The sequence below is a fragment of the Ctenocephalides felis genome, unplaced genomic scaffold (genome assembly GCF_003426905.1).
Source record: "Ctenocephalides felis isolate EL2017-DRISC unplaced genomic scaffold, ASM342690v1 CF-g0.4_SCAFFOLD_03573, whole genome shotgun sequence".
In the NCBI taxonomy this organism is placed as follows: Eukaryota; Metazoa; Arthropoda; class Insecta; order Siphonaptera; family Pulicidae; genus Ctenocephalides; species Ctenocephalides felis.
Window position 1 is genome coordinate 16484 of NW_020539727.1, and position 13863 is coordinate 30346.

General features: G+C 39.0%; 1 protein-coding gene across 1 annotated transcript in view; it reads right to left on the reverse strand.

Annotated features, from left to right (window-relative positions):
• Window positions 1–13731: 13731 nt before the first annotated feature.
• Window positions 13732–13863, reverse strand: part of LOC113389254 (zinc finger protein 525-like) — a 22896-nt gene continuing 22764 nt past the window's right edge. The window contains exon 2 of the mRNA XM_026626308.1: window positions 13732–13859. Within this exon, the coding sequence (XP_026482093.1) occupies window positions 13732–13859 (128 nt within the window). The remainder of the gene's footprint in view (window positions 13860–13863) is intronic.

A 13863-nucleotide genomic window follows, 5' to 3' on the forward strand; every position in this document is an offset into this window, starting at 1 on the left:
CGAGAGTCCGCTTTCCATAGGTGGATATTCGGCTGGAATTGGCTGCATACAGAACATGCTCTTCCTTGGCACGACCGGTTGCAAACTTGCTAGCTGGAAGAATCGAGAGAACGGAGCCAGAGTCTATAAGAAAATTTATCCGTGTTTTTCTGTCTGTCACACATAGTCGGAGCTCTGGACAGACAGAATTAATATCACCATCATTACTTGCTCCTGGTGTTGGTGACTTTAGTTTTCCGGCTTCAGGAGAGTCTTAACCAAACAGGGTTCTATGCATTTGGTAGCCTTCTCTCCAAACCTGCTATGGTAAAAGCATAGCTGTGATTTGGACGGCGTCTTTGATCTCCCTCTCCTGTGCCTGGAGTGACTTCTGGTCCTGCTTCTCTCGTCATGTTCTCTGCTATGTTTTAAATTCTCCACTTCTGTCGTCAAGGCATTTAGTTTCTGCATCATGGCAAGCAGAATTTCTTGGGTGCGGTCACTTCTTGGTTCAGGTGCTCTGCTCGCTGTGGCCATCACCGATGATGGCAGTCCACAAGTATCTACAAGCCTGTCTGCCATCTCGCCAATGGCTTGTAGCCCAATGTTTTTCGATACAAGCAGTAGAGGCCGGATGTGTTGTGGGAGTCTGTCCAACCAAAGTTTATGGATGATATCCTCCGAGATTTCACTCCGAGCCAGGTCAATCATTTCCCGTAGTAGCTGGGATGGCTTTTTGTCACCTAGGACAACGTTTGTTAACAATTTGTCTACTTGCTTTGACCTCGACTCGGATACTCGGTCTAGGATTATGCTCTTCAACGTGTTGTATTTATTTTCGGTTGGCGGATTTCGCAACACATCGCTTACCAGGTGTAAAGTGGACCTGTCCAGAGCACGCAATACCGCCGTGTACTTCGCATGGTCGGATTTGATCCTATCTCCAAGAAACTCTGTCTCAATCAACAGGAACCATAGATCAGGAGCATCTTCCATGAACGGGGTTATTGTATGCCTGCCCACGTTGTAAATTTGTTCCGTTTTTAAATCATTGTTCACTTGGTTGGAGTTGCTCGCACATGGCGTGCGAACTTGAGTTTCGTCAAAATCGATGAGCGATCGATTTAGACCTTGTGAGGCTTCAGTGTTTGCGGGTGAAGACATTATTAATGATATAGTATACCTCGCTTGTAGTATCAAGATCAGAATTCAGCCACGTGTTTTCTCAGTCGCGGTCACCAATTATATAGATGTTGGGTCTATATATAATTTATATTTATAATTAAAAGAACTGAATAACGTGTATATAAGTTTAATTTATAATAACAAAACAAGTATAAAGCATCTCACTGATATAAAGTGTATTTAGGTTAGGTTTATATCTTCACTCTTCCAAGGGTTGATGCACCAGAGGGTGAGATTGCATTTTTCGCATCCCTCGAGCCCACGCAACGTGTCTATGAAGTTGGTATTGGCGTTTCTGGTTGTTACTCTCGCCGCTAGGTGTAGGGAGACGCCATATATATATATATATATATATATATATATATATATATATATATATATATATATATATATATGTTAGCGAAATATATTGTGTGAATGTTTGAATGCATGTTTGAATATGGCGCGGACCATGACAGTCCCGTGCGGTTGGTAATGTTGATGTTGGTAAGACTTAAGCGTGTGTGTGCAGTTGGCATAAGTGACAGTACGAACAGTGTGAATGTTGCGAGAAGGAAGTCGGAAACAGAGTGAGTTATAGAGTGAAAGTGTTAAGGCGAACTGGAGATATTTGAATAAAGTTATAAAGGTTACTGCATCGTGTTGTTTTAATTTATAGAGTCCTGACAATAATTAATTATAGAGAATATAAACAATAGTTTCAGAAGTGGGATAATTACCGAGATAATTACCGGGATAATTACTGAGATAATTAGTGTGTGATTTTTAGTTGAAGTTGTTATTGGAATAGGTGATTCCAATAATTACAAGTGCGTGTATTATTAATCAGGTGGATTAATAATTACGAGGGTTGTGATAGTAAGCAGATGTGCGACGCTATCAGACCAAGTGTGGTGTTTTTTTGGTGTTTTGTGTTTGTTTCGACGAAAAGTGTAAAAGTTAGTTTAGCACGTGGCTGACTAAGGTGAACAGTATAGTGAAAATATTGTAAGCAAGGCGTGCTAGCAATATTATTTAGTTAAGGTGCAGTAGCAGTTGTGTTGAGAAATTCAGGATTGTGGAGAAATTTAAAGATTTAAAATAAAATGGCTACAGCATGGCGCCAGAAGCTCTGAGCCTGCTCTCATTGACCGATCTGATAAACTTAATCAAGTCCACAAACAGTGATAAAGTGGAAAATATAACGAGTAGTGAATTGTTGGCGATGCTGCCAGAATTTGGAGGTTCGGCTGAACAATGTGTTAATTCGTTTTTCGGGCGCATTGAAGCCGTTCGCGATACGTACGACGTGACCAAAAGGAAGATGGCTGTATTAATGATATCCAAATTGACAAGAGCTGCTAAGTCGTGGTTTTTTAGTAAAGCAGAGTACGCTACTTATACGTACGACGAAATTAAGAGGGCGATGACAGCTTTCTTCAGAAACAGCGAAGATCGCATGACGAGGATAAGACGATTCGAAGCCCGGAGATGGCGGAGGCAGGAACCCTTTAGCTCCTATTTCCAAGAGAAAATGGCGCTGGGCAACCGAGCAGGGATTTCGGAGGACGATCTGTTGGCATACATGATTGATGGGTTCGACAATCCGACGCTTCAGGCCCAAGCGAAAATGAATCGTTTTCAAGATTTAAGTACACTTTTGAGTGTAATGAATGAATTAACGTCGACAGAACGGGGCGTTAGTTCGGTGCCGCCGAAGAAAGTACAGCCGACAGGGCTCCCAAGAGTAGAACCGCACAGCGGAGGTATCAAATGTTTCAATTGTGGAGGTATGGGGCATTTAGCTTCGAGATGCTTTAAGCCCAAAAATGACGGAAGAGGAACATGCTATACGTGCGGGAAGCTAGGCCATGCGCAGAAGGATTGTTGGCGAAATAGCAATAGTGGGGAGCAATCGGCGCAGCCTGCGCAACCGACCCCTGACAGTACAACGACGATGTTAATTAATCTAGTGCCTGCATATACAGTGAACGTCTCCATAGAGGGCGGTACGCAGATGGACGGCGTAGTGGATACAGGATCGCCAATATCTATGCTGTCTGAAGAAGTGTTGCCAACCGGGACACAACTGTCAGACACGAGTAACGGCCGTTTTGAAGGAATTAATGGTTCGAAGTTGAAAGTGTTGGGAACGGTAGAACGGCTTGTGACTTTTTGTGCTTTTGGAGTGTCCGTAGTGTTAAAATTTTATGTGGTGCCTAGAGGAACGATGACATCGGTGTGCTTACTTGGTCGTGACATGATAAATCATGAAGACTTAAATGTTAATATAGGGAAAAGAGTGACTATTGAGCGGAAAGAGAGTGATAGTATATTGATGATAGATATAAGTAATAATAATAGTGATAAGGAGGTCGAGATTGATGTAGGAGACGGTTTAGAAGTGGAGTCTCAGCGAAGGGTTAGAGAGGTTATTAAACAAGAATATTTAGAAGCCCCGCTGCCTTCTGAACCGGCTGTGAAAATGGAAATGACCATAAATTTGAAGGCTGACGCTACACCGTTTCATGTGAGGCCACGGAGAGTATCGTATTATGAGAGAACACAGGTGGGTGAGATAATTGAGGATTGGCTTAATCGGGGAATAATACAGACGAGCACTTCGGAGTATTGTTCACCCATAGTTATTGTACGAGAACGAGATGGGAGCGTTAGACTGTGTATTGATTACAGAGAGCTAAATAAGAGAAAGGTGAAGGACCCCTATCCTAGCCCTAGGATAGACGACTGCTTAGATGCATTGAAAGGTAAGCAGTTTTTCACTAAACTTGATTTGAAGGATGCGTTCCACCATATCATAATAAAAGAAGACAGCAGAAAGTACACCAGTTTCGTGTGTGCACAAGGACAATTTGAGTGTATCCGCACGCCGTTTGGGTTTTGCAACAGCCCAAGTGTATTTGTGAGGTATATCAGTGAGGTGTTGCGAGAATTCATCGGGTGTGGTGAAATAATTGTGTATATGGACGATCTGTTGATTGCCACGGAGACTATAGATGAACATTTGAATATTTTGCAGAGAGTGCTAAAGACATTGAGTGTGAATAGATTAAGGTTGAAGCTTCAGATGTGTAGTTTTGTGTATAGACATACGGTTTATTTAGGGTATTATGTGGATAAGGATAGTATTAGACCTAGTGACACTAACGTTAGTGCAGTGGTAAATTATCCATTGCCAAAAACATTTAGACAGTTAAGATCATTTTTAGGACTAATAAGTTATTTTAGGAAGTTTATAAGAAATTTTAGTATTAGGTGTAAGCCTCTATATGATTTGTGCAAGGAAGGTGAGTCGTTTCAATTGAACGAGGAAGCGGTTGCAGCCATTGAGTCGGTGAAGCTGGAGTTGGTGAAGCGTTCTGTACTGGCTATATAATCACCGTCAGCACCAACCGAGTTGCATACGGATGGTAGAAGTCGAGGCTATGGAGCGGTTTTGCTACAGAAGCAGAAGGATGGGGCTTGGCACCCCACTTGTTATTATAGCAAGAGAGCATCCTCAGCGGAGTCCAAACTTCATAGCTTTGAGCTTGACATGCTGGCGATAGTTTATGCTGTACAGAGATTCCATGTCTACCTGTATGGGATAAAGTTCAAACTCGTAACGGACTGTAACAGCTTGAAGCTGGCATTGCAGAAAAAGGAGGTAAACCCTAAATTATTAAGGTGGTTTTTAATTTTGCAGAATTATGACTATGAGTTGGAACATCGGGGTGCAGCTAGGATGCAACATGTCTATGCGCTCAGTCGTTGTCATGAACTGTTGGTGGTGGAAGAGAACTCATTTGAGCGAGTGCTGGCTCTGAAACAAGACCAAGATGAGGAGATAAAAGCAATAAGGTGTGAGCTAGAGGTAAAAGAGAGTAAATTTTATGAATTGAGAGATGGCCTTGTATATCGGAAGCAAGGAGATGACCTTTTATTTTGGGTACCACAGCAAATGGTTGACAATGTAATTAGAATCGAGCATGAGCAGTTAGGGCATGCAGGAGTGGAACGTACGATTAATGAGTTAAAGACTAGTTACTGGTTCCGTGGGATGACAGCCAGGGTAAGGAATTTTATTGAGAATTGTTTAAAATGTATCACATATTCACCGAAGTCTGGACGACATGAAGGCTATTTGCATAATATCCCAAAAGGGGATAAGCCATTTCTGGTGATACATATTGATCATTATGGGCCATTGACATTAACCAAGCGGAAGAAGAAATATGTATTCCTGATGACTGATGGGTTTTCGAAGTTTGTGAAGTTGTTTGCTTGTCAAAACACATCAAGTAAGGAAGTGATTAAACATATGGTAACATATTTCAGCAACTACAGTGTACCAAATAGCATCATTGCCGATAGAGGCAGTTGTTTTATGTCAGAAGCTTTCCGGAACTTTCTTTTGGAATACGGAGTCAAGTTAATATTGATTGCTACAGGAGCACCCAGGGCAAATGGGCAGGTAGAGCGATGCAATAGAACACTTACTCCAATGTTGGCAAAGATTATAGAAGGGATAGAGAACTGGGACATGGTTCTGACAGATGTCGAGTTTGCTATGAATAATGCTACCAACAAGACAACAGGGGAGAGCCAGTATGCCAGTATGCTGATGTTTGGAGTAAGGCAGAGACGATGGATTGAGGATAAGATGGTGGATTATTTGCAGCAGCATCAGGAGCGGGCTAATCTTCCTGAACTTAAAGAACAAGCAGCCCGTCGGATAGAGGATATGCAGCAGGCTTCTAAGTCATACTATGACAAGAAGCGGAAGGAGGCTAATAAATACAGTGTCGGTGACAAGGTAATGATTGAGAACGTTGACACTACTATTGGCGTTAATAAGAAATTGGTGCCAAAATTCAAGGGACCATACCGTGTGGAGGCGGTTTTGGATCATGATCGGTATGTTGTGACTGATCTGGAAGGGTTTCAGTTGGCACATGTGCCATTTACGGGGGTTGTGGATCCCACACGCATGAAGCGTTGAAGTGAATAATGACAATTTGTGGAGTGAACAATGACAATTTGTGAAATGAATAATGTTGGTAATAAGTTAATGAAGTGAATAATGACTATGAGTGCGTAAGGACAATAAGTGATTAGAGACAGTAAGTGTAAGGACAATAATAAATGAATGAAATATTGTTGTAATGTTGTAAGGTAATAACTTGTAATAATGTAATGTTTTGTAAATTTGTATATTTCGCTAAGTAGATTTTGTTAGTCAATCGAGGGCGATTGTGGGGCCGAACTGTTAGCGAAATATATTGTGTGAATGTTTGAATGCATGTTTGAATATGGCGCGGACCATGACAGTCCCGTGCGGTTGGTAATGTTAATGTTGGTAAGACTTAAGCGTGTGTGTGCAGTTGGCATGAGTGACAGTACGAACAGTGTGAATGTTGCGAGAAGGAAGTCGGAAACAGAGTGAGTTATAGAGTGAAAGTGTTAAGACGAACTGGAGAAAATTGAATAAAGTTATAAAGGTTACTGCATCGTGTTGTTTTAATTTATAGAGTCCTGACAATAATTAATTATAGAGAATATAGACAAATATATATATATATATATATATATATATATATGTGTGTGTGTGTATATATATATGTATGTGTGTGTAAAACGTAAAAAAACGTAAAGTAATGGATGCCAGGTTGAAGGTTCAACCAACAATTTTCGATGATGAGAAGGTACTCAATAGCCGCACTAATGTTGATCAGGAGTATGTGGTAATTGCCGATAATACGCACATTAATGTTGATTATCAAGGCAACATGCTCATCATTAATGTGACTTCTGACGATGCACTTGGAAAGGTTCAACAAATAGTTAATGTGGATGATTGCCTTAGTGAATCTGGTAAGACTTACAGTTCTACTAAATCAGCGGAACTCAAGTGCTCAGACGACCACGTAAAAGCAGTCTTTTTGACTGTTCCTTTTAAAGGTACAGTACAATATTATAAAAATAATGTGTTTTTATATTGAATTACAACATATTCTTATTGAATTAGTTACCATGGAAATAATAGAGGCTACACGTGTATAGCTAGCTGCTTTGGAACTTCCATATAAATCCTAAAATGAGCAGGTCAAAATGGAGAAGAGAATTAAACATTCAGATTACAATTTCAAGGTAGTTTTAAACTTCTCTTTATAAACCCTGTAATACTTATACAGAGTGCACTGTAAGTCTTTTTACTTTTTTGTTTATCTAAGGACCCAGTCAAAAGCAAATTGACTTTTAGTTCACACTGTAAATAAAGATAACGTAATTACCCAGTTTGGGTAACTGGTTCCTGTGTGGAAATGAAATACCTCAAGAAAAAATGGACGGCAAGCAAGCATACACGTCTGAACAAATCAAGAAGATTGCGCCTAGATATCAGGGCAAAACCGAAAACTTCGACCCTTCGAAAGTTGGGAAGAAAAGGGATGAGACCAAAGATAGACCGAGAGCGAAGCAATCGCAACATAGACCCCAGAAGGCACCGACGAGTCAGCGGAATGAATCACTAATATCCGAAGCTATATTCGGCGTTGACGTAACGGTGACTGAAATTGCGCCAAGACAAGGGTTCCTATCGAGTTATCACCGGGTGATAGATATATCTCTTGATACATACCAAAACTTCCGCCCAGACGAGAAGCAATTGGGTCGTCTCATAATGAAAGAAGAAATGGCGTACTACGCTACTTCACTATTATGGATGAAGCTAATTGACGTGAAGGCAAAAGAAGGAGGAGTAGCTCTTACTACCGAGGAAAAGGCGATTAGAAAAGCTGTCAGCGATGAACATTTTAATGTACCACAGCGCCTTTTCACCTACTTGGTAAAAATAGGAAACTGCACCGACAAAATGGGCAAAGAGACGAGATTACAAGTCCCAGCCCTACCAATCACTGTAGTACAAGGGCATGGTGGGTATCATGCAAATGCAGTAAACGAGGAAACGCATAACTTATTCGAAGAGGTTCCGTCTTTAGCAATCGCCGGAGATATGGTTATGGCTCTGCCTGCAGCAGATCTCGAACGCATGCCAAACTTCAGGATTAGAAGTCCAGCCGGAACGCGATTCACGCAAAATCTGGTTGGAAACACGCTACCGATAGGACCTAGAAGTCCAGAAATCATACAACGATTGGCTGGCTACGGCATCACAGCGAATGCATTCACAGAATACGTGCAAGGAACACGCTTTAACTTGAAATATGTCAAATCGATCCCCGACATTGTTGGAAGAACAGAGACATTCAGAATAGAGAATTTTATTGTATTAAATAAATTATTTATTTGTAAATTGTAAGCCTTTGTAAAATGAGTCAATCTAAAAAAAAGAAAAGTTGATTTGGAATGCAGAAACTTCAATGAAGCTTGAACGGTAAAATATCTTTTTACAAACATTAATAAGAAAGCAATTTGTTTGGTTTGTCAGGAAACAATTGCTGTTTTTGAAAGATTTAAAGACAATTTAAACATCCAAAATATGCATCACTTCCTTTAAAAGAACATCAAACTGTAGCAGAAAGCAAAAAACTTCAATAAGCAACAAAATATTTTTACCAAACAAAGTTATATAGAGAAATCTACCACAAAAGCAAGTTATGTTGTCGCACACAAAATTGCTAAGTTCTGTAAGCCGTTTTCTGAAGCAGAATTTGTTAAACAATGTATGGTACAAGTGTCGGAGATATGTTGTCCTGCAAAGAAACATATTTTTGAAAATGAAAGCCTTTCGAGAAGAACAATAGTACGACGGATTGAAAATATTTCAGGAAACTTACTTGACCGATCAGCTAAGAACAAAAATTACTGATTTTACCTATTGTTCTCTGGTTTTAGATGAGTCCTGCGATATTACTGATACAAGTCAATTATTAATATTTATTCGCGGCATTAACAAGAAATGTGAAATTAGCGGGGAACTTCTTAGTGTGCATCCAATGAAAGATACAACTACTGGTAAAGACTTCTTTCTCGCTGTTGAAGAGTATTTAATTAAAGTAAGTCTAACTTGGAATAAAATAGTAAGCGTCACTACGGATGGTTGTCCTAGTTTAACAGGGTAAAATGTAGGCTTACTTAAACGAATTCGCGACAAAGTAAAAGTTACGACCAGAATCACGTCGTTACTGTTGTGGCCAAGGTTGTGAATTTTATCCGAGGACGTACCGTAAATCATCGACAGTTTGTTGAATTTTTAAAGAAATTGAGAGTGACTTCTACGAAATTCCTTATTACACTGAAGTGAGATAACTTAGCATTGGTAATGTTTTGGACAGATTTCAATATTTGCTTGATGAAATACTATCCTTCTTGTCGATAAAAAAAAAACTACATGATTTTCCTAAATTGCAAAATAAGACTTGGCTAAACGATTTCTCGTTTTCAGTAGATATCGCAAAATATTTGAATGAACTAACTATAAATCTACAAGGAAAAAACTAATTCGCTTTCAATATGCACTCAAACGTCAAAGCATTTATGGCAAAACTCAATTTATTTGCTGAAAACTTTAATAATAAAATATCAAGTCATTTCCCCTCATTGCAAGCACGGCAAATAATCATTGAAAAATCCCGACTTTTTTAAATATAGTGCAATAACACAAGACCTGCATTCTGAATTCCAAAGAAGATTTTAAGATTTTAAAGCTATTGAAAAACCTTTACCATTAATTAGCCAGCCTTTCAATTTCGATGTGTAAAAAGCTCCTGTTGAAATTACACTAGAACTAATCGACTTACAATCAAATTATTTACTAAGAGAAAATTTTCACTCAAACGAATTGAGTGCTTTCTATGGCGCTTTGAATAACGAACATTTCAAACATTTTTTAAACTATGTTCAAAAATACCTTGTTTTATTTGGATCGACATATATTTGTGAAAGAATTTTTTCTTTAATGGTTTCCACGAAAAATAAATATCGATACCAAATTACTGACGAAAATCTACACTCGATATTAAGCATTGCTACAAGTGATTTGGAACCCAATTTTGAAGAAATAATGTCAGATGAACATTCGAGATTTCACGTTTCGCATTAACTTTAAATATTTATTTTAACGTTTGACGTTTTCTTTTCCTTTTTGTATTCTATTTACTATTATATTTACGAAATGCAATATAAATATTAAATTGTAATAACTATGTGTCAATATAAAATAATTTGTATCGTTAAGAGAAGCCATTATTTATAATAATATTTCTTTAAAAATTACGTGACATATTTTATTCAAATTGAAATGATACTTAGTGTTTTTGTCAAAAAAAGGGCTTGTGCAAAGCATACGCGGTATAGTCCTTCGGCCCGGAAGACATTTTGAAAATTTCATTTTGGCCCGCGCTTTAAAGTATTTGCCCACCCCTGCCTTAAAGAGAATAAAGTTTTCATTTATCACACCATAACTCGTTACAATGATACTGGTAGCATCGCAAAACGTCATGGAGCCAAAAAGTGAAAAAGCGACTCGAGCAAAATCCCCGACGAATTGCCAATCAAATGGCAAAAGAACTTAACATATTTGACCGTGGCATCCGCCGCGTTCTAAAAAATCATCTCAAGATCAAGCCTTATAAGATCCAAAAGGCGCATGATCTCACGCCGAAGCAGCAGCAAGTGAGACTTGAGAGAGCGAAGGAGTTGCTTCGCCTTGCCGAAAGTGGTAAATTTCCGAATATTGTGTTTTCCGACAAGAAAATATTTACAATTGAGCAATTCGTAAACTCTCAAAACGATAGGGTTTACTTGACCAACCATTCAGGCAAGAATTTGAGTCATCGATTGGCCACCAGGAGGCAGCATCCGCCGTTTGGGCCACTGTAATCGCAGATAGGCGATCTCCAATCGTTTTTATCGAGTCTGGCGTCAAGGTAAATGTGCAATATTATCGGGAAAAAATTCTGAAGGTTGCATTGAAGCCATGGGCAGACAAACATTTCGGTGGTAGACGATGGACGTTTCAACAAAACTCGGCACCGTCTCATAAAGCTTGAGTAAACCAAGAATGGCTGAAAAACAACGTTCCGCAAATAACGTCCGCACAATGGCTCTCGAATTCACCAGACGCGAATCCTATGCGCTGAAAAAAGCCGTTGTCCGCGAGTGAGACAAAATACCTGCAAGTCACATTTGGGCACAGTGCGATTCATTTTTGGACCATCTAAAGGCCATAATCAAAGCAAAATATAGTCATATCGAGCAAAATTGAATTGTTTTTAAATTTTGCATTATTTTACACATTTTGTACTTTGAATCGAGTAAAAACAATTTTCCAAACTGGAATTATGGCTTTTTCAATTGGTTACACTTCGAGTGTCGGACCCTGTACTAGGGTGGGTGGGTGTCAAGCTACTTTACGAATAGAATCCTGATATACGACACAAAGAATAGTTCGAAAAAATATAATATCACCGGAAGTGTACCTTAAGATTCCAAGGCGCGCCAAACTAGTGACATTTGCTACTGTGATCATCGCGAAATATCTAAATTAAATACGACATTTAGCCTTCAACCTTCGAGATAATAAATCAGTGGATGAATACTGTTAATCTTCATCTAGCTAAACAGAAGACAGAAGCAGTACTTGTCACCAGCTGAAAAATCAGAGAATATAAAGTTAAAAGTCGGTGAACAAAAAATCATATCACATCCTTATATTCGATATTTAGGAGTGATGCTTGATGCCTGACTAAATTTTAAAGAGCAGGTAAAACAAGTAAGCGACAAAGCTTAAGTAGTGGGTTCCTGTCTTGCACGATTAATGCCCAATATCGGTGGACCAAAGCAGATCAGAAGACTTATACTTTCATCAGTGCCTCGGTAACCTTATGAAGTACCTATTTGGGCAGATGCACTAGAGCTCCTAGAAGCGTGGAGAAAAGTTGGTCTTGTATACCGCCTGAGTGCCTTACGAGTAATATGCGGCTTTCGCACAATATTTAGGGAATCGTGTGTCATTGCCGCGACTTTGCCTCTTAGAGTTTTAGCTGAGGAAATACGAAACCGTTACCAACGCAGATCGTCGAAACAGCGTAAGGCGTTGGCAACTACAGCGGGATGCCGCAGAAAAGGGTAGATGAACACATCGTCTCATACCTAAGATTGACATTTGGCTGAACCGAAGGCATGGAGAGGTCAACTACTATCTAACGCAGATGCTGTCTGGACTGCTTTCGGGATATCCTCATCGCTTTATCACGATGATTTTCCCAAGTGCCCAGTTTGCAGAGGAGTTGAAGATGCAGAGCATGCTTTCTTTGAGTGTTCGCGCTTTAGTAAACAGCAGAATGAACTGAAGACAATCCTAAAGCAGAGAATTCGACCAGGAACACTAATGGAAGCAATGCTATCATCAAAAGCAGCCTGGAGCGCCAGTAGTACGTATGTTGAGCTCTGTGTCACATTGAGAGAAGAAGAGCGAGAGAATAATGTAAGACATCTTAGGTATTAGAAGAAAAAGCAGTTGCAAGATACTTCCCCGCGAAGTAATGCCTAACGGCGGTTTCCGTGGGAGTTACAAGGCCTGGGAAAATCGGAGGTTTTAGTCGGTATTAACATTGTTGAGTCCGACATATCCAGGCAATTCGCGTCTGCTTAATACGTAAACGTATTCCCTTCGCTATACAAAAAAGCTAGAAAAAACCTATCTAAAGACCTTATAATGCCTATATAATTTAGTCCATATAAGATCCATTATAAGGTCTATAACCTACCTACATTTTTATAAATTTCAGGAAAATTTTAAAATCGTAATGACCTAAACTCAAACTACACCCAGACAGTTTTGACTTTTAGGCTCTTTTAAGTGCCTCAAGTTGTTGAAAATGTAGGTAATTTATTTTTGTTTTTTTTTTTTTGTTCCCGTTTAGCATCGCGACGTGGCATTTCAGAGTGCAAATATAAGGGTAATTGCTCTATATGCAAAGAACTGCCGAAGAAAAGATTTTCCCCATCAACCATAGCAATTTTGATTTGACGCATTCCAATTCTCAAACTACTTTTTCAATGCAAATGGCAGAAAACAATGTGCGTGCATTTCTTAATAGTGGCTCACAAATTAATTTTAGATTTTAATATTCTCGGCCTAAGACTTGAAGTAACAAAAATTTCAGAAAAAAAATTAAATATTCTCAAAGTTATAGCTGTTTTTGTTGACCCTGTTTCAAAAAACGGTCCTGGCGGTGACCATCATAACTCATAAGAGATTCATCTAAAATCAATCAAATAAAAAAAAATAGTTTTACAAATAGATAATCCTGGGCCAGATCGAAGGTTTTCTTTTTATTGCAAAAATTAACAAAATGACAGCATCAGAAAAAAAATTCTAAATTTTTGGGTAAAAAATCAATAGTTAATTGGTCCTAAAAATTTGAAATTTTTGAAAAAAATGAAAATTCTTCGATCAGGCCCGAGTTATTATGTATTCTAAAAGCTGTATGAATTTCATTAAAATGTACTAAGCGGTTTTGAGTTACAGTGGTCACCGGTTCAAAAAAACATAGTTTTGAGAAAAACGCGTTTAAAGTTTTACATTGGATTTACGTACAGAAATTCGATTTATTGAATTACTTAAACCAAAACATCTATTTCTGAGCCATATAATAGTTCATCAGTCATTGTGCAAGTTTCCAAAATTTCCATTTGCTGTTGCCTACGAAGCATTCTGGCCTCCAGAGTCTTCTCGTTGGCGTGCTGATCTGC